This window comes from Macrobrachium nipponense, chromosome 15 (assembly GCF_015104395.2).
Source record: "Macrobrachium nipponense isolate FS-2020 chromosome 15, ASM1510439v2, whole genome shotgun sequence".
In the NCBI taxonomy this organism is placed as follows: Eukaryota; Metazoa; Arthropoda; class Malacostraca; order Decapoda; family Palaemonidae; genus Macrobrachium; species Macrobrachium nipponense.
Window position 1 is genome coordinate 22142320 of NC_087208.1, and position 21820 is coordinate 22164139.

General features: G+C 42.0%; 1 protein-coding gene across 1 annotated transcript; it reads right to left on the bottom strand.

Moving 5' to 3' along the window:
• Window positions 1-192: 192 nt before the first annotated feature.
• On the bottom strand, window positions 193-21494 carry LOC135227026 (male-specific lethal 3 homolog). Its single transcript, XM_064266812.1, has 3 exons — window positions 21300-21494; window positions 12138-12247; window positions 193-243 (listed from the first exon to the last, which is right to left on the bottom strand). The coding sequence occupies exons 1-3, from the start codon at window positions 21468-21470 to the stop codon at window positions 201-203; spliced, it is 324 nt and encodes a 107-aa protein (XP_064122882.1). The 5' UTR covers window positions 21471-21494; the 3' UTR covers window positions 193-200.
• Window positions 21495-21820: the final 326 nt, after the last annotated feature.

The window sequence follows — 21820 nt, forward strand, 5'->3', positions numbered from 1 at the left end:
ATATTAAAGGCAAAAGCCACAAGGGAAAGTGAAACAAAGGAGTACTGCAAGGTCTTTCGACGACTCAATGTCTTTTACTTAGCAGTACTCCTTTGTTTCACTTTCCTTCGTGGCTTTTGCCTGTATTTATATATTCATATTGTTCCAAATTTTCTGTGATTCAGTTATATATATATGTGTGGACAATAATTATATACTTACTATGATGGGCCCCAAAGGAGTACTCGGTTGGATTTAATAGACCTGAAAAGATTAAAATTCTTAATCCCATCTACACTACAAATTGGTGCATAAATGGAAAGTGCTTGCTACAGCTAAATATACGTACAATATATTTTATCCTCAGGAACCTGCATCAATTATTCCCAAGGGACATACTATACAGCAACAGAGACGGCTTCCTACATAATGTTAATTACTCAAGTAATATTAAAGTTATAATTTCTTTTAATATCAATGTGAGACTGACACCATAAAAGTATGTAATGAGAAATTGCTACCATTATACCAAAGTTACTTGACTGGAAACACTAGGGACCAGTTCCTACAACACACTAGGGAATTATAAAAACTAAACTAGACTAAAGACTTCACAAAGAAATATAATTAAAATCTACCTTTCCACACACATTTAGTACAGTACATTACTCCTTTTATTTTTTCCTACTAACACAGGTGAAGAATGTAGGCATCAGAGAGGGACCAACAGAAAATTTAACATCTGGAGAGATTAAGAAAACCCCTGGGCAGATGAAAAGTAAGAAAGTGCCAGTACAGTAGCTTTAGTAATATCATTTCAGGTGTTCTTTAAGGTAGGGTACTTGGCCTTCTGCTATTAAGTATCTATACTAGTGGCATGTGGCAAAGTCTTGAGAACAATCTGATTGCATATGCTGATGATACATACTTCTTTTCTAGCTGTTCCTTTTCTGCACCTTAGGTTTGTGGTTGCTGAATCCTTGAAAAGAGATCTGGCATGAATCCCTAAGTGGAGTAGGCTTTGGGGCATGAAACTTAACCCTTCTAAAACCCAAAATATGATTGTTTACTCTATACCAAATGCTTTTGCCTCTGCATCCATTTTTATATTTAAATGGTAGTTCTAAATATCAGTTACATTCTTAAGATTTTAACAGTAACTTCTGATAAGAAATTGACTTTAGAGAAGCATATACATATTATTGCTCCCTCTGTTTCTCAAAAAGTAGGTATCTTAAGGAAATGTTTAGAATGTTTCATGATGAAGCTATTTTATCTAAGTGTTTTAACTCTTTCTTACTTGTTTGGAGTGGTTCTCCAGTGTGGTCTTCTGTTGCTGACTCATCTCAAGCTCTTGGATAGAGTTATGTCAACAGTCACGTTAATTTGCCAACTATTAAATGCTAGCTTGTCACTTAGGCTAAGTGAGTTCATTATGTGTGTGGTAAAAATAAACCTGTTTCATATTAGTGGTCTATAGCTTTTGTTTACTTTTGTGGTACCTTGCTGACGTGTCTCGTATTACAGCTGTAGACTCGCCAGATTATGGTACAATGCTTGATTCTTTGTATATGTTACTTATGATGCCCCTTTGTATGTTATATGCTTTGTGTATATTCTTGGTTATACTGTCTTTCATAAGGAGTGTGATTTATGTACCTTCTTAGTTAACTCAAGTGTTTATTTATGTTTATGTCTGTGTTCAACAACGTGTTTTTTTTATTTGCAGTGTACTACTGTAGTGGAATTGTTTACTGAATAAAACCTTGATTCTGGTTACACCGGGTTTACTTCAATTTATTCAGTAAAACAATTCAATCGCCATGGAACGGCTTCTACGCCCTCCCTGGTTCGAGGTGGACCCTGACTCTGCCCAGGCCGCCAAGGAGTGGACACATTGGCTGAGGACATTTACAAACTTCGTTCAAGCAGTGCAGCTGACTACCCCTATGCTTGACAAACTGGTTCTTCTCACTAACTATGTGGCTCCTAGTGTGTATGACTTTATTTCTGAGTGTGAGACTTATGAGAAGGCTGAAGAGGTTCTGACATCTTTGTACGTGAAACCAAAGAATGAAATATTTGCCAGACATTTACTTGCCACTCGCAGGCAAAACTCAGGTGAGTCCCTGGATCAGTTCCTGCAGGCACTGAAGCTACTTGCTAAGGACTGCCAATTCAAAAGTGTAACTGCGGAGGAAGCGTGTGACAGTTATGTTCGGGATGCCTTCATTAATGGTTTGGTCTCGTGTGCAATACGCCAGCGTCTGTTGGAGAATAGGACACTGAACCTAAATACTGCTTATGAACAGCCCGCACTCTGGAAATGGCCCAGAAGCATTCAGCCTCCTACTCTTCAGCAGAACCTGTCAATGCTGCTGTGTCAGCAGTGAGTCGAGAGGAGGAATCATCTAGTGCTGAAAATAACAGTGAGTCTGTTTCTGCTGCTACTTCTGGTGTTCGATGTTTTTTTTGTGGGAACAACCGGCATCCCCGGACTCAGTGTCCTGCTAAAGACGCAGTGTGTTTGAAATGTAAGAAGCAAGGGCATTATGCTAGGGTGTGCCGCTCTGTGAAACAGGTGAGTGGTTCTTCTAGCCCAAAACATTCCGCAGCAATGCTAGCTTCAATATTGGGGGCCTCCCCTAAGTGTCTTGAAAAATCCATAACACCTCTCAAGCTTAATGGTAGCTCGGTCAGTGCCCTTATTGATACTGGGAGTTCAGACAGCTTTGTGCGTTATGATGTAGTGGACCTAAACAAACTAACTATGTCTCCAGAGCATGGAAAAGTCTCTATGGCTGATGAATCCCTGTCCTCAAACATCTTAGGTCTGTGCACCGTGGACTTGGAGTTGCAAGGAGAGACTTATCACGGTGTTGAACTCAAGGTGTTACAAAGCTTATGTAGTGATGTGATACTAGGGCATGACTTCCTGAGGAAACATTCTGGTCTGGAAATGGATTTTGGAGAGAAAAACCTCCCTTGAAGATATGTTCACTAGGTGTTGTTAAGGTGACCCCTCCTTTCCTTTTCAAGAACCTGACACCAGATTGTAAACCGGTGGCTAATAAGTCAAGATTATACTCCTTGAGTGACAAGAAGTTCATTGAAGCCGAGACTGAGCGTATGATGTCGGAAGGAATAATAAGGCCTAGTAATTCTCCTTGGAGGGCTCAAGTGCTGGTGACATCAGGGGAGAATCAGAAAAGGAGGATGGTTATAGATTACTCTCGTACCATAAACAGGTTCACTGAGCTTGATGCCTACCCCCTGCCAAATATCGACGAGATGGTGAACAACATTGCACGGTACAAAGTGTTCAGTACCTTAGATCTGAAAAGTGCTTACCATCAGGTTGCAATAAGAGAAGAAGAGAGACCGTACACTGCATTTGAAGCTGGGGGCAAACTTTATGAGTTCAGTCGCATTCCATTTGGAGTGAAAAATGGAGTAGCAGCTTTTCAACGTGTGCTTGACGAAATCCTTAAGAAAGAAAAAGTAAGTGGTACTTTTGCTTATGTTGACAATGTTACTGTGTGTGGTGAGACAGAGGAGGAGCATGACCAGAATTTACGGAGGTTTTTGAAGGTGGCTGAGGAGTACAATCTCACTCTAAACCACAACAAGTGTGACTTCAAAGTCAGATCCATTAAATTACTTGGGTATTCAGTAACGGATGGGGAAATCAAACCCGATCCGGAACGCTTGCAACCACTGTGGAATCTTTCACCCCCTAAAGATGCAGCTTCTCTTCGCATGACCATGGGATTGCTTGCACATTACTCAAGATGGATACCTAAATTTTCAGAGAAAATCCGCCCTCTCACACAAGCCAATGGTTTTCCTTTGTCCACTGAAGTACTGCTAGCTCTCGGGAACTTGAAGAAAGACATTGCTAGTGCAGTGGTAACGGCCATTGATCCCTCTTCTCTTTTCACTGTGGAAACAGACGCCTCTGATCATGCGATAGCAGCTACTCTGACACAGAATGATCGCCCAGTGGCTTTCTTTTCCCGCACTCTCACTCGCAGTGAACAAGGACATTCCTCAGTGGAAAAGGAAGCTTATGCCATAGTGGAGGCATTGAGGAAGTGGAAACACTACTTAATTGGACACCACTTCAAGCTCATCACTGACCAACGTAGTGTAAATTTTATGTTTGACTCTAAATCAAACAGTAAAATAAAGAATGACAAAATAGCGAGGTGGCGAGTTGAACTCTCATGTTTTCACTATGATATAGTATACCGTCCAGGAACAGAAAACATACCAGCTGATGCTCTCTCCCGCATCTGTGGTGCCACTACTTCTGATAAACTCCGAGAACTTCATGAAATCCTATGTCACCCTGGGATATCTCGCATGATGCATTTTGTCCGGGGGCGGAATCTACCTTACTCGGTAGAAGAAGTGAGGAAAATTACCACCTCTTGCCAAGTGTGTTTAGAGCTCAAACCTCGATTCATCAAATCCTCGGGACAACTGATCAAAGCAACCCAGCCTTTCGAGAGGTTGAACTTAGATTTCAAAGGCCCAGTTCCCTCTCAATCTAGAAACAAATACCTCCTCACTGTTGTGGATGAATTTTCAAGGTTCCCGTTTGTTTTCCCTTGTGCAGATATGACCACTAGAACTGTCATCAGTTGTTTGGTGCAACTTTTTGCTTTGTTTGGCATGCCAGCGTACATCCACACTGACATGGGTGCATGTTATATGTCTGAAGAGCTGAAAGATTTCCTGATGAAGAAAGGTGTTGCTACCAGTCGCACTACACCTTATAACCCTAAAGGGAATGGTCAAGCTGAAAAATATAACGGAATTATATGGAAAACTCTGACATTAGCCCTTAAGACAAGGAACCTTGATGTGTCTCAGTGGGAAACTGTTCTCCCAGATGCTCTCCATTGTATACGCTCCTTGTTGTGCACCTCCACGAACTGTACTCCTCATGAGCGCCTTTTCCTGCATAGTAGAAGGTCCACCACCGGCCAATCGTTGCCTACTTGGCTCATCCAAGGAGGGCCTGCTCTCCTGAGACGCCATGTAAGATACAGCAAGAACGACCCCTTAGTGGATGAGGTTGAAATCGTAGAGGCGAACCCCGAGTATGCTCATGTGAAGCTTCCAGATGGTAGGGTGACTACGGTTTCATTAAGACATCTTGCTCCTATGGCTAGTGACAACCGTGAAAGTAGAGATGCTGGGGTTCCTGTATCTCAGTCCGAGGTTCCTGAGGAATTGTCAGTTGCAAATGCTCCTCAGGAGATTGCTCGCGGTTTCTCCCATGTGGATATTGCTTCTCAGCAAGACACTCTTCAGGAATCCCGTACAGTCCCTCAACAGGTAGCCTCACCTCCTCCACTTCGAAGGTCAGAGAGAGTGAGGCAACCTCCAAAGTACCTTCAGGATTACTCCAAGTGAACTGAACTGAGAAGGGAAGAATGTGGTAAAAATAAACCTGTTTCATATTAGTGGTCTATAGCTTTTGTTTACTTTTGTGGTACCTTGCTGACGTGTCTCGTATTACAGCTGTAGACTCGCCAGATTATGGTACAATGCTTGATCCTTTGTATATGTTACTTATGATGCCCCTTTGTATGTTATATGCTTTGTGTATATTCTTGGTTATACTGTCTTTCATAAGGAGTGTGATTTATGTACCTTCTTAGTTAACTCAAGTGTTTATTTATGTTTATGTCTGTGTTCAACAACGTGTTTTTTTTATTTGCAGTGTACTACTGTAGTGGAATTGTTTACTGAATAAAACCTTGATTCTGGTTACACCGGGTTTACTTCAATGTGTGTTGCATAAATTGTACTACAACGACCAAAATCCTCTGCACTCTTCTTTACCTGACCTCACTGTTTTTGTCTGCAGCACTAAGCAAGCTGCAGCTGCAAAAAGTCTATCATTTTCTAGCATCAAGTTTAATACTACTCAGTTTGCAAGAAGTCATATCTTAGCTACAACTACAATGTGGAATAGCTTGCCAGGTACAGTTGTGGAATCTCCCAATCTCCAAATATTTTAGTAAGGTGCAAATTCATTCTTGCACTCTGCTGACATCTCCTGAATTTCAGGTGTATCTGTTTTATTTTCTATTCCCTCATGTTTACTCATTTATCATCTTTTCCTATTACTTGTTTCTCTCTGCAGCCTAATTCCCTTTGGAGACTTCTTGGGTTTATAAACTGTCATGAGGGCTCATGGACTTTCAACTTAACATTTAAAGGAAAAAATAAACAGCAAAAAATTTATAATGCATACATATGGCCAGTTTTGGTCTATGCAGCAGACATAGGCAATAACAACAAAGAAAATGGAGATATTTAACAAATGTAAATAGTTGCTAATATTTGTGGCCAGAGTGTGGTGGAAAGATCATATAACAAATGCATAACATGTAGAGAAATGTGGTGTTCAGTGGCTTGAAAAACAACTAAGAACTCAAACACTGAGATTGCCCGGACAAGAATTGAGAAAGGATAAAGAACAGATAGTCAGAAAAGTAGAAGATATGGAAGTAATAGGATGAGGACAAGAAGGAATATCAAGACAATTACAAAAATAGCTGAAGACTTAGACTTAACAGAAATTCAGGCAGAAAGTACACAATACCGATGTGATTGGAGAAATTTATTTTGCACCTAACTTCGCAAAAGAGAAAATCTGGCATAAAAGCTAGTTTTTCCATTTAAACCCACAGATCATATGCTCACATATGAAGTCATCCTGTTCCAAGAACAGTATTTTATCTGTGCAGTAGAAAATAGAAGCCTTATGATGCATGTGTCACCTATACCCTCATCTTAATTTTTTCTAAATTCTGGAAATAAGGCTGTAAGACCAGAGTGTGAGAAATACACTCACTAAACAACTGATGGGTTTGTATGAAAAATCTAGTTTTTTTGTATTAAACTCAAGTTGTTTCCTAGTGTCCCCATCAATTATATATTTGACAAAATTACAGTTTCAGAATTTAGGTGGACAGCTGAGTGACAATATTCGCAGAACTTTGGGATATACTACCTGTAAGAGCCAGGAGAGCAGATGAGGGTTGTTAAGAGTCAGTAACAAAAGCTCAATAGCTCATAAGACTGTTTAAATGTAAGGACAAAAAATTTTGAGTGTCAGGAAGCTAAAAAAAAAAAAAAAAAAAAAAAAAACACTAAAAACTTACTGGAAAATTTCTACAAACGCAAAAAAACATAACTTTCAGGATATGCTACTTCTTCCCAGCTTAGTACTAGGCTGAGGTCACTGTTTTTACCAATCCTTCACCAGGTGATTCTATATAGTCCTTTGTCTCTCACATCCTGAATGCAGTCTCTCCATCTTCTCTTATGTCTTCCTCTCCTTGTCTTCCTAGTATGTACTTCCATTTCAATTATCTCTTCTGCAGCAAGCTGCTCATCATCTACCATCCTTATCAGGCGCCCAAACCATCTCAATCTTGACTCTTAGCTTTCTTTGACACTTCAGTGACTTTTGCTGATCACCTGATGTATTCATTTCTTATTATATCTCTTCCCGTCACTCTACTCATACATCTGACCATCCTAAATTCTGCCTTGTCTAAATTTTTTTTTCTTATATTTTCTTCAGTGGTGGTGCTCCTAGTCCATACAACATTGCAGGTTTCACCAATGCCTTTGGTACCTTGCCCTTCAGCCTAAAAAGGGCTCTCTTATCACACTGTATGCCTGATATCCTACTCTAATTATGCTATCATAATACTTTTGATGGTTAACCTTTATCCCTACCACCCAATGATCTAGTAAGCTCAGGTACTTAAAACACTCTTGATGTTCACTTATCCGGCCTTAATTGTGACTTGCTGGTCATCATCCATCCTATTTATCACAGATTTAATCTTTCTTCAGTGCTTTCATCCCTGCGTTCTCTTAACATATATATCTCCACCCATCTAGCTTTCTCTCTAGTTTCTGCATAAAAAAATATCACCAGGATAGAACATGCATCAATGGGGTTCCTCCTTTACATCCTCAGTCATTTCATCCAGCATGATTTTGAACAAGATAAGACTCAGCACTGTCCATAGCATGGTCATACCTTGACTTGGAAGCTGCTAGTCATCCCTACCACACTTCTTATGCTGATTGTTACATTTCTATATAATTTCACTAATTACTCTCACCTATTTTTCTGGTGTCCTCAAACTACTCCACACATCCACCTGGATACTCTATCACATGACTTTCTAGGTTGATAAAGACTGTACGAAGAATCCACTCCTTCTCTCTGTATTTCTCCATTTCCTGGCATAAGGATAATTTTCCATCGGTTGTAGCAATATATTTCATATAGCCTAGTTACAGTGTTCTGATCTTGAACTCCTGTCTAATTCTTAGGTCTACAATTTGTTCAAATATATATAAAATAAGGGCCTTTAATTTACTTCCTGTATAATCCTCAAAACTTTGCATGTCTCCCTTTTCAAAAAAGGAATCAGCGTGCTCTCTCCATTTTTCTGGTGTAAAATTCTTCTTCCAGAATTTTCTTTATTTACTCAAACAGTAAATCTATTCCCACCTCACTCAGTGTCTTCCTTACTTAAACAGGTATAAAATTTGGCCTTCGAGCTTTACCACCCTTTGTCTCTCTCAGAGCATCTTTACTTCTCTCATTATCTCATTAACCATTCCAAATCTTGGCCTGCATCCTCCCCTATGGATCTCTCATTCTCTTAACATACTATTTTGCAAAATATGTCTTCCATCTTCTCTTTATAATGGCCAAATCTTTCAGTCCGCTTACTTGATTTCGTGGACTATGTTCTTCTTGCTTTTTTTTTCTTTTTTTGCAAGCTTAAAAGAATTTCCTTTGCCTTCCTTTATTTGTAAATCCTGATACACCTGATCATATGCTTTATCACTAGCTTCTGCTACTAACCACTTGGCTTCCTTATTCCTATCCTTGTAGATTATCTATTCCCCCCTCACCAAGTATCTTCCCATTTTTTTCACTTCCTTATTTCTTGTAGTTAGTTGCACATTATATTTTACAAAAATCAGTAAAAACGAAATAGGAAGAGAAACCATTAGAAGAGAATAAATTAATTTATATTTTTAATTACTAACAGTAAGTTTCACTGCAAGGCCAATAATTCAAGATTGCACTGGCAATTGAGAAGGGACTGCTAAGGTGTAGCAATCCTATTTTTATCCCTTACTATATGAAAAGAAGTGAAGAAGGTGGAAAAGACCAACATATTCACAAATAAAAAAAGGGATAACGGTTAGAGTACAGTTATACTGGAAACAGCAATCCAGCAGTGCAGAAAAAAGCCACTGAATTCCGACCAGAGCCATTTTGAATGTTAGCTCAGTGGTCAGGTTAAATCATTATCAATGTTAATGATAATAATAATAAACATCAGATATATTAACAGCACTACAAACTCACAAAAAAATAAAGAAAATGGCTACTGGGTACCTCAGGGTTTACATGGTGCATGCATTATAACTTCCTTAATCTGTCTGTTACAAGGAGTTACAAGGATTAGGATGTCTCAAAGACTTGTTAATCCATCCAAGGAGATATCGTGTGCTCACTTATCTGTAGGAGCAGGTTTTACTGTTCATTCAGTCCTAATGATTTTGTCTAGCTTTCTTTTAAACTCTTCCACACTGTTGCTGTTTACAACTTCTGGTGGCAGTTTATTCCATGTGTCACATATCTTGTATGTAAAGAAGTTCCCACAGAGGGATGTGTTGTATCTTCATTTCTAGTTTCACCCCATTATTTCTTGTCTGGTTTTCATTTAACGTAAATAGGTTACTGTCTACTTTTGTTATGTCTTTCAGTATTTTAAATGTTTCTATCAGTTGTCCTCTCGTCGTGTTCCTAAGGCAGTTGAGTCTGGGGACGTTTGCCATATACGTGAGCATATAAGTGACTGACGGTGTGAGGAGGCAGTCATTTAATTGATAATAATAATAATAGTTATGACATGGGCAGTACCAGTAATCAGATACAGAGCAGGAGTAGTGGAGTGGATGAAGGCTGACCAGAAAACTAGAAAACACATGACAATACACAAAGCACCACACCCAAGAGCAAGTACGGACAGACTACATAACACGAAAGGAAACAAGGAGAGAACTACTTAGCATAGAGGACTGCATCGACATGAGTAGAACACTGGGCCAATATCTGAAAACCAGTGAAAATGAGTGGCTTAGAAACGCATGGGAAGAAGGACTGATAAAACAAGATGAAGACCCATAAATATATAGATACAGGAGAATGAAAAATGGAATAGAAGAATGGCACAACAAACCAATGCACGGACAGTATGAGACAGACTAAAAAAAGTGGCCAGTGATAAAACATGGTAATGGCTACAGAGGGGAGACCTCAAGAAGGAAGCAGAAGGAATGCTAATAGCGGCACAAGATCAGGCCCTAAGAATGATAGATGGAAATAACATCCCACCCATATGCAGAAAGTGCAATATGAAAAACAAGATCATAAACCAACTAGCGAGCAAATGTTGGGGCTTGCACAGAACCAGTACAAAAAGAGGCATGATTCAGTACCAAAAGCTCTTCACTGGAGCTTGTGCAAGAAACACCTACTACCTTCCAGTAATAAGTGGTTTGAGCACTTACCTTAGGGAATAATAGAAAACAATCATACCTTAGGGACTGATAGAAAACAATCAGGCAAAGCTCCTCTGGGACTATGGTAACAAAACAGATAGGGTGATATGTACAAATAAACCAGATGTGATGTTGACTGACAAAATTAAGATAAAAGTATAATTCATTGATGTCACGATACCATGGGACACCAGAGTAGATGAGAGAGAAAGAGAAAAAATTTATAAGTATCAAGACCTAAAAATAGAAATAAGGATATGAGATATACCAGTGGAAATTGCACCCATAACCATAGGGACACTAGGCACGATCCCAAGATCCCTGAAAAGGAACCTGGAAAAATTAGATGCTTAAGTAGCTCCATGACTCATGCAGAAGTGTGTGCTCCTGGAAACAGCGCACATAAGAAAAGTGATGGACTCCTAAGGAGGCAGGATGCATACCGGACCCCACACTATAAAAAACACCCAGTCAAATAGGATGACTGCGAGACAAAAGAAAAAAATTATTGAAATCCTTTATAATAATAATGATGATGATGATGACATTTTCCTTATGTACATAAGCCTCTACTATGGATATCCCATGTTTTCATATTTAGTAACAAAGTACTGTATGGCAACAATTTACACAAGTTCATCACAAACAAAACCAAATATTAAGCTGAATGACTGCTCTGGAGCACCAAAATAATCCAAGAAATACACAATTTGGAACCACACTTACAAAAAATTATATTAAGCTTCAGCTTTCAATTATACTCTGATGCAAACAGCTTCATACCCAAAACACCATACAAAGGAAAGTGTGTGCAGAACCTGATAGCAGGTAAGCAAACATTCAATCACCTGTCAGTTATGAAGGATGAAAAGACAGAAATCCAAGGAAAATAATTGTTTTAGTAAAAAACAATTTATTAATCATTTCAACCTCCTGTTAAAACCACATGCCCTAACCTTACATATATTGCTCAACACCCGAAGAAAATTATTATACTATTAGTATCGGATTATCCACAAAGAATTTGTTTTGAAATGTAAGCTGGAAATTAAATGTGGGTGGACCACTTGAGAGAAGAGACCAAAGGAAATGGACAAAAATGAGAAGAAAAAAGCCATCATGCCGAGAGCTGAAGGAACGTTGCAGCCCATAGCATGAGGTACCTATTCTGTCTATTCTGCAGTGTTCCAGATTTATGTAGCGATTCAGGATACACTGAGCAACAAATTTACCAGACATTTTTCTGCGTCATATAAAAAACTTTTTTATCTAAAAAAATTTATATTCAAGTTATTAACATTACTTTAAAGTTCTTCATTAGTTCTTGCTTAAACTTAATGTTTCCCATCATCAGTAACTTTATCAATAGACCTTTGGAGCATAAAAGAAACAAGCTGCATGCCAAATGTAACTGGTCAGCTATAGTAGTATTACTAACCACCACCACCAACACCATATTTTATGTCTGCTTTACCCTAAAAAAATATAAAAAAAACAAGTCTTCTAATGATACAAAATTGGGTTCTTACAGTTTTATGTGAGCTTTGTCTGCTAGTTGACGCTGCAACTCTCTGTTCTCATCTGTGTCCTTCAATACGTAATCTTCAGCAACACAGCGATCCCAAGATGCATTCCAACCCTGGGAAAATAAACATGATATTGTTATGATACAATAGTTTGTTCATACTTACCTGGCAGATATATATATATATAGCTGTATTCTCTGAAGTCCGACAGAATTTCAAAACTCCCGGCACACGCAGTGATCGGCCAGGTGGTTTGAACCCATTCCCGCCGCTGGGAGGCGGGTATCAGGAACCATTCCCATTTTCTATTCAGATTTTCTAGTGCCACTGTCCCCTGAGGGGAGGTGGGTGGGTACTTGATTATATACATATCTGCCAGGTAAGTATGAACAAACTTTATTGTATCATAACAATATCATTTTGTTCATGACACTTACCTGTCAGATATATATATATAGCTGAATCCCACCATTGGAGGTGGGAAGGGACAGAATAGAATGATTTTGGAAACAATTACATGCAGATGATTGACATCTTGGTTCCTTACCTGTTAGCAAAGCTGACTTTGTGATTACTGTCACCCAAGTCTGCCTCTGCTTTACTAGTCTCTCCAGCAAGGTAGTGACCTGTATAGCTGGTGAGTTCTAGATGATCTGTCAACGGGAGTGTGACCACAATGCGACTAGACCATATTGACCATACTCTGAGGGCAACGAAGCATAAAACCACCACCTGACCTAGCCTAACGAACGTTATTCCCCTTAAACTATTAGGCTACAGAAAGGGAAGTCCACCTCAAGCGGCCGACCCTACAACCACAAAATCAAAATCATCAATTAAAAGCACACCTATCCCTTTTCTATAGGATAGGATTCGTGCTGCTTCCCGCCCCCAAGATTGCGTCTGCGGCTATGTATGGTCCAAGCGAGTAGCAATTCTCATATGCTGTCTTCACATCCCTGAGGTAGTGTGAAGCGAACACAGAGTTGCTTTGCCAAAATGTGGCACTGAGTATGTCACTGAGTGCCATATTCCTCTGAAATGCCACCGAAGTTGCTACAACTCTAACTTCGTGCGCATTAACCTTCAGAAGCTTCATATCACCATCTGAACATGAAGTATGGGCCTCTCTGATGGTGCTTCTTAAAAAGAACACTAGGGCGTTCTTTGACATTGGCAAGGCTGGCCTTTTTACAGAACACCACAGATTGTCTGATAAGCCTCTACATTGTTTTGTTCTTTCCAGATAAAATTTGAGAGCCCTGACAGGGCACAGGACTCTCTGGTTCTCGTCCCACGATCTCTGTTAATCCCTTCATATCAAAGGTCTTGGGCCAAAGATTGGAAGGATTTTCATTCTTTGCTCGAAAAGAAGGAATCAGGGAACACACTGCATCGTGTCCTCTGAAACCCACATACTTACTCATGGCTTGAATCTCACTAACCCTCTTTGCCATGGCCAGAGCAGTTAGGAAAATAGCCTTTCTTGTTAAGTCCTTTAACAAGGCCGTATGCAAAGGTTCGAAAGGACCTGACATCAAAAACTTTAGAACTATATCCAAGTTCCAAGAGGGAGTCTTCAGTTGCGGTACTTTCGCTGTTTCAAAGGACCTCAAAAGATCGTGAAGGTCCTTATTGTTGGTCAAGTCTAGACCTCTATGTGAAAAACAGTTGATAACATGCTTTTGTACCCTCTGATCGTTGGGACCGCAAGTTTATCCACATTCCTTAGATGAAGGAGGAAATCAGCGATCTGGCTCACAGAGGTCTTGGAGGAGGAAAAGTCTTTCCTCCTACACCATCTCCTAAAGACAGCCCACTTCGAATGGTAAACAGCTCGAGAGGAAGCTCTTCTTGCATTGGCAATAGCTTTTGCCACCGCTCTTGAAAAACCTCTTGCTCTGGCCAACTTTACGATAGTCTGAATGCAGTCAGACTCAGAGCGGAGAGGTTTCTGTGATACCTCTCGCAGTGGGGCTGTCTGAGTAGATCGGTTCTTTCTGGTAGAATCCTTGGGAAGTCCACCAGAAAGGACATGACCTCTGTGAACCAGTCGCTTGACGGCCAAAACGGGGCTATCAGGGTCATTCTGGCTCCTTGCGACGCTGCGAACTTCCTGATAACTTCCCTTAGGAGTTTGAACGGTGGAAAGGCGTAGATATCCATCCCCGTCCAGTCCCATAGAATGGCATCTACAGCTACAGCTCCTGGGTCTAGAACAGGGGACCAATACACAGGAAGCCTCTTCGTTTTCGATGTCGCGAATAGATCTACTACTGGGCGCCCCCAAAGTCTCCACAACCTTTGGCAGACTTCCAGATGTAGAGTCCATTCGGTTGCAAGTAGTTGATTTCGACGGCTGAGGATGTCCGCACGTACATTTTGGACTCCTGAAATGAACCTCATCAATATCATTATGTTCCTCTCTTTCGTCCAAAGCAGTATCTCTCTCGATATCTTGAACAGGGAACGAGAGTGCGTCCCCCCCCTGCTTTTTTATATAAGCAAGCGCTGTGGTGTTGTCTGAATTGAACAATCCGGCCCGTAACTTGTCCCTCGAAGAACTGAAGAGCCAACCGAATTGCCTCTAACTCTTTGAGGTTTATGTGCCAAGTCCTCTGTTCCCCTCTCCAGAGACCTGACACTTCCTCCTTCCCCAGAGTTGCTCCCCAGCCCGTCATGGACACGTCTGAGAACAACACTAGGTCGGGGCTCCGTAGTTCGAGGGACAATCCTTCCGAAAGTTTGACTGGGTCGAGCCACCACTTCAGGTGGTCTTTGACCGACTGAGATATTCTCAAAGTCTCTTCTAAATTCTCCTTGTTTTCCCAGTTTTCTGACAGGAAAAACTGGAGCGGCCTGAGGTGCAATCTCCCCAGGGAAACAAACTTCTCCAGCGAAGAAATGGTCCCCAGCAGACTCATCCATTCCTTCGCCGAGCATGCCTCTTTCCCTAAGAAGGCTGACACTTTTTCTAAGCATTTTTGCTGACGTTCTAGAGATGGAAAAGCTCGAAAAGCCGCTGAATCCATCTGAATCCCCAGATACACGATGGACTGTGTCGGGGTCATATGGGACTTTTCAAAATTGACTAATAGGCCCAGGGCCTTCGTCAGCTGCAACGTCGTATGCAGGTCCTCCAGACACCTTGCCTCCGACGACGACCGGATGAGCCAATCATCTAGGTAGAGTGAGACTCTTATTTTCGAGAGATGGAGCCACTTCGCTACGTTCCTCATGAGAAGTGTGAAGACCATAGGAGCCGTACTAAGGCCGAAGCAGAGAGCTCTGAACTGGAAGACCTGTCCCTTCAATACAAACCTCAGGAACTTCCTGGACCGAGGGTGGATTGGGACATGGAAGTATGCGTCTTGTAGGTCCAAAGACACCATCCAATCCCCTGGCCTTAGGGCTCCCATAACAGACTGAGACGATTCCATCTTGAATTTCTCTTTTCTTACGAAAAGATTCAGTCTGCTGACATCCAGGACAGGTCTCCATCCCCCAGACTGCTTCGGAACCAGGAATAACCTGTTGTAGAAGCCTGGGGAATCCAATGATAGAACCCGTTCTATGGCTCTCTTTTCTAACATTTGATTGAGGAGATCGAGTAGGATCTGTTGCTTCGGCGGTTGGTATGACGGCGACATATCTACGGGCTTCACGCTCAAAGGAGGAACAGAGAGGAAAGGAATCTTGTACCCTCTCTCGATTATCTCGAGGGACCAGGTGTCCGCCCCTCTTACTCTCCAAGCTTCTGCAAATAACGAGAGTCTCGCTCCAACCGGTGCCTGAAGGGCAGAGACGTCATTTCTTTTCTCTATTTTTTGCAGGAGTTTTGCCTCTCGAGAAGCCCCTTCCTCTAGAGGTAACTCTAGGGGGAGCCCTGCCACGAAAGGGCTGCAACTTCTTCTTAGGAACTTAAGCGACTCGGGCAGAAGATTGAGCCGCAGGACGTCTCAATGACTGAGATAAAAGGTCCTGTGTGGCTTTCTCTTGCAGATTCACCAACAAATCTTTAACCATATTTTGTGTGAAGATATTAGAAGAAAAAGGAGCGAATAACAATTCCACCTTCTGCGCAGGCGACACCGACTTAGCAGTAAAACTACAGTACAGTGCAAGTTTCTTTAAGATTCCAGTTGCGAAGTGGGATGCCAACTCATCGGAACCATCCCTCACTGCCTTGTCCATACACGACAGGACACTCGATAGTTCTTCTAATGAAATAGTCAGGGCTCCTAGACTGCAGGTCTAGAGCACCCAAGCACCAGTCAAAGAAGTTAAAAACTTCCAGCGTCTTATAAATGCCTTTAAGGTGGTGATCCATCTCTGACAACGTCCATGACACTTTAGCCGATGACAGGTAAGACCTCCTCGACGCATCTACTAAATTGGAGAAATCACCTTGAGCAGAAGAAGGAAGTCTCAATCCTGCTTCTTCTCCGGTCTCGTACCAGATTCCAGCTCTTCCGCTTAGTTTTGCTGGCGGTAGCACAAAGGAAGTCTTGCCCTTAGCCTTTCTGGATTCCATCCAATCATGCATTCTTTTAAACGCTCTTTTAGTAGAGAGCGATGTAGCCATTTTAACAAAACCAGGCGCTTTCCTTGCCTTCGAAGAGGTCAGTTGAGAAGGCGGAGAAAGCGGAACTGGAGCCTGAAACTTGTCAGAGAACAAGTCTTTCAAAAGGCGAGTCAACGTTTTATAGTCTGACGATGATGACTCCGAAGGCTCTTCTTCATCGGCCTGGCGAGATTCACTTGAAGACTCTCCTTCTTCTCTGGTAATCGCAGAAGGGTCCTCGGAAGCTCTGGAAGTAACTAAACCTCGAGGTCCCGTTCGTAAAAGGGAGTCTCTTTCTGAAGTAAGGATAGATGAAGAAATTTGCTTCTGCTTCGTCAACTTCGAGTCCTTATCACGTTCCTGTAAAAGAACTCCCTGCGTAGCATCCTGCTCCTGATCATCTTCTTGCAGAGCTGGGCGTCTATCTTGAATAGCAATATCAGTATTAATCTGGACGTCCTGACGTGCAGGACGCTTAGCGTCATCCAAAGCCTCCTTATTAACTTCCTGAAGAGCGTCCCGATGTAAGAGGCGTCGAGCGCCTGCAAAAGCGTCCTTACAATCGTATGCGCTAGCGTCTTGACGCTTATGATGTTGAATGTCCTCAAAAGCAACTTCGCGAGCTTCTTGCTGCTCGTTCTGATGTGAATGACGTCTCGCGTCTTTCAAAGCGTCCTCACGACCGAAGTCTTGAATTGAAGGACGTCTAGCAACTATAAACTTGTCATCGCAAGCGTCCTGACGAGAGTCATGATACGGAGAACGTCGATCATCTTCAAAGGTGTCCCTTTCAACTTCTCCATGAACGCCTCTATGTTTAGCACGTCTAGCTTCAACAGGGGCGTCCTCATGAGCGTCCTCTTGTCGAAAGTTTCGGTCTTGAAGAATTCCATGTTGCATCGAACGCTTCCGAATGAATTCCTTTTGATAGCTTCGCTGAACGTCCTGATATATTGGACATATATCGTCACGATAGCCTCTAGATTTACACTCAGAAGAATCTTGAAGTGGTCGAGGGTCCTCCCCAGAGCACCGACGAACGTCGTCATGGCGAGTCTTCTGAAGGTTCTCCACCTCCTGACAAAGGCGACGGCCGCCTGTGCGACATCTAGCGCCTATGTCCCTTTCATCTCTTCTAGAAACTCCCTCACAGGGAACGCTTTTGCGTTTCCGGTTGAGTTGACGTCCTCTAGAAGGCGACGAAGCAGGGGAGGTAGAAGAATGAGGAGAAGACAAAGGAGACTGCCTGGATCTCTTGACAGGTAACCAAAGGTCTTTTCTACGACAGGGTTCTTCCTCTCTTCTTGTGAAAAACGAAGCTAATCGTTGACGTAACGTTACTAGTTTCTTCTTGGATGGCGAGGATCCACGATCAGAAGGACTCATCCTGTGAGAAGACGATGGGCAAGGGGACGCCCTCTCCTTTCTCTCAGGAATAAACTCAGGACGATCTGAATACTCAAAAGCGTCCTCATCTGAAGACATCTTGAATCTCTTCTGTGGAGTAATGTCCTCGAAACATTCAGGAGAGGACAAAAGTGCAGGTCGAGAAGGAGGACGTGAAGCGTCCTCTTCAAAACCTCTCTTAAGAGGGCGGGAAAGACAACAGCCACTTGTGCGACATCTTGCGTCTTTACCGGTCTCATCATGAGAGGTCCTCCGAGAGCTCCCATCCCGGTGAGGGGAAGACGGCTTGGAGGACGAAAAGCACTCTCTCAGAATTCGTGCTCATGCACGATCCTTGGCAGCCTGGGATGTGTCTACAGGACTTGCCGAAGGGACGTCAGACCGGTGGTTAGTTCCCGTAACCCTCCTTCGGCTTTCGACTTGCCCATTCCCTAAGTCCTGGGAGTCAGACAGAGGTCTAGGCCTAGAGGCGTTATGGGATCGATCTGACGCCCCCTCCACAACACTAGGGGCACAAACACTCTCAATACACTTCACATTTGTTTGGAGCGCGAGCACTTTCGATTCTAAGTTACGAATCGATTCTATAATCATAACAAGTGCATTCCCTTCTGTAGATACCACTTCATTGCCCGGAGGCAATATTACAGGGTTAGGAGCAACAACATCTACAGTTGGGTTAGAATGAGGTAAATTACTACCCTGACTTTTAACAGAAGCACTCCTGGAGGAAGACCTCCTGATTCTATCACGTTCAAACTTTCGTACTTAAGAATCATAAATCTTCCATTCGTTATCAGTTAAACTCTCGCACTCTTTACATCTATCTTTCTTTAAACAAACAGGACCTCTACATCTCGTGCATATGGTGTGAGGATCTACAGAAGCTTTCGGTAGCCTCACCTTATATTCTTGCACACTACACACCCTGAAACTAGCCGAACTAGTTCCAGACATCTTATTTAATGAAAAGTCAAAGCCAAATCCAAATCCAAACCATGATCGCGTATGCCAAGCCACAAATCCAGTCAAAAAACCAAAAGACAATCAGGATACTCAAGGCAAAAGAAGTTTTCAAAATCCTAGGCAGAGGTACTGGAAACAGTTGTTTACAGCACCGGCGACAGAGAAAATCTGAATAGAAAATGGGAATGGTTCCTGATACCCGCCTCCCAGCGGCGGGAATGGGTACTAACCACCTGGCCGATCACTGCGTGTGCCGGGAGTTTTGAAATTCTGTCGGACTTCAGAGAATACAGCTATATATATATATATATATATCTGACAGGTAAGTGTCATGAACAAAATGTATTTTATATAAAAAAAACTCAAAATGTTACAAATCAGTTACATTCGTACTTCCATAAACTTTTAAAAGTTCAAAACTGTGACTGTCTATTTGAAAAATTAAACAAAGACATTATCAATAAAAACAGTGTGATAAAATACATAAAATTTCTCTTATTTTCTCAGAGCAATGGGGGAAGTTTGATGGGAGGAGGCGATACTGAAGGACGACACCCAAGGCTATGTCTGGGGGTGACACGCCCCCAACGATGTCTTAGATTGCCGACCCTTCGTCGTTGTATCTCTCTCCCAGCAATTGTGACATGGACAACACTTCTCTGAAGACCTCCTCTCGCTCCAAAGGGGATTTATCTTCTTCAGAAGAAGGGGGGACCTCTCCCCTTAACCCGATTCTTGTCTCTGCAGGTAAGGTGTCAGGACTCGAGCAGGTATGGAGACAGGCCTCCATCAGTCAGTGAGTTGCCGGCTCACCTGAATAATGCTGTCTTGACTGCCGTGACCCACTTTGTAGTGACTACAACAACCTCAACTGTGACTCAACACAGGTTTGCCACAGTGCCTACAATGGTTTTTGCCCTTCACCCCACCAATGCGACTCCCTCGGTGGTGATGGGCACCCATCCTCATCTGCCAGCTCCTGTGATGTCGGTGCCACCTCCCACTGGATTTGGGGTGCCACCTATGCCTGCTCCTGCCCTGACACTATCACCCCTGGTGGTGTCGGAGATGATGCTCCTAGTGATGACTTCTACTAGACCTGCCGGCTCTCCTGCAAAAGCTGACAAAGAAGAGGTCTCGTCAGTTGTCGTCGTCTTTGTTGTCATCATCTGCTGCCTCCTCTCCTCTGCCTTTGAAGACTGCCCATCCTAAGATGAGGATGGAAGCCTCCCTGCCCCTTATTATGTCTCATCACAAGGTTTCTAAGGGTCTGCATCCTCCCACCGAGGAAGCAGTTGACCCCAACTGGGCCATGGTCTCCACAATTAATTCCACCCTTCACTCTTCACTTAGAGGCTGGCAATGGGATTGGGTTCGGAAGTGTGGGAGCCAGGATAAGGAGAGGGTGAAATAGTTTTAGGGGTGGGAACAGGGGTCATTGAAATGACATGACCATTAGAATTGATTTGGCAATAGAAGATTCTTGGCTAGTTAAAGACTTGCTATTTCCTGCCCTAGCAGTTGCCTTCCTCTTCTTGTCTCATGAAAATTTCTTTAAATGAGATTGCAAAGTCTTCCACTTTCTAATGTCCAAATCTCCACACTCTTGACATCTTAAGTCAACAGGGCACACCTGCCCCTACAATCTATGCATATCATATGTCAATTGAAGATTCTTTTGTTAGTTGTGTAAAGCTAGATGAACTCGTGTCCGACATCATGAAAATCCATTAAAAAGTCAAAATCAGGAAGAAACTTTGTAGTCGGTTAATTTAGGTCTCATTAAATAATGAATTCCAAAAATTAAAGCTGCAGCCAATAACTGGTGTACAGCCATCAGCCAACAAAAACAAATTGAAGCTCTTTGCCAAGTTGTTCCTCTCTTTCCCCCAAAAGTTGGCAGGGCAAGTCACCTACCCAAAATAAATTAGCACAACCCGCAAATTTCACAATTTTAGCTGCAGAGCGAGTGAAACTATTAAGTAAGCTATGCAATTACTGGGTAGTTACTTATATAAAATTGCAAAGCCATACCACAAATGGTCAAAATAACAAGCTGAATATTGTTGAAAATTACATGTTAGTATATCATAGGTGACTGAGATTAGATTTAGGATGAGGTATCAGTGTCAAAAGTGATCCGCTTTTCATTAATTTTAATTAAGTCCTATTTCTCTACAATACTCTGATCAAAGACTACACCTCAGTGCTTAGCTTAGGGTGCTTACCTGGAAATGGATGAGGTATTCAACTTGTTTGCGACCCTTATTGTCTTTGTTGTAAACTACTTCCAGAACTTTGGAATCATACAAAACCTTGGCTTTAGTAGGGTCAGGTTCGTAGCAAAGCACACGCTCACCCTCAGAAAACTTTACTTTGACTCCTCGCGTTGACACCATACCGGTCAGTTAATTCCTGTGAAAAAAAAAATTTATCACAATGCCCTATGGAAAACTTGTAACAACCTTACCATTCTAGCATAATTAGAAATACTGCACATCACAAAGTCCCAAGAGAGTTAGAGCTACAGTAAAAAAAAAAATCATAACATGAAGTTTTTATGTTAAAACAAAGTTTAATGTATACTTACCTGGCAGGTATATATATAGCTATATTCTCTGTTCCACCTGGCAGAAATTTTCAAAACTCGCAGCAAACGCTAGTAACCTATTAGTAGTTCAGGCAACCACCACCCCGTTACCGTGGCGCTAGCGCTAGGAACCGTTCCCAATTGGGCCAGATTTTCTCT

Bases quoted from the DNA above. Each gene is read 5' to 3' on its own strand.
- LOC135227026 (XM_064266812.1), bottom strand. From the start codon at position 21,470: ATGGTGTCAACGCGAGGAGTCAAAGTAAAGTTTTCTGAGGGTGAGCGT. The intron at 12,248-21,299 runs GTAAGCACCCTA...TTATTTTCCCAG, and splicing joins AATACCTCATCCATTTCCAG to GGTTGGAATGCATCTTGGGA. The intron at 244-12,137 runs GTAAGAACCCAA...TAATCTTTTCAG, and splicing joins GACAAAGCTCACATAAAACT to GTCTATTAAATCCAACCGAG.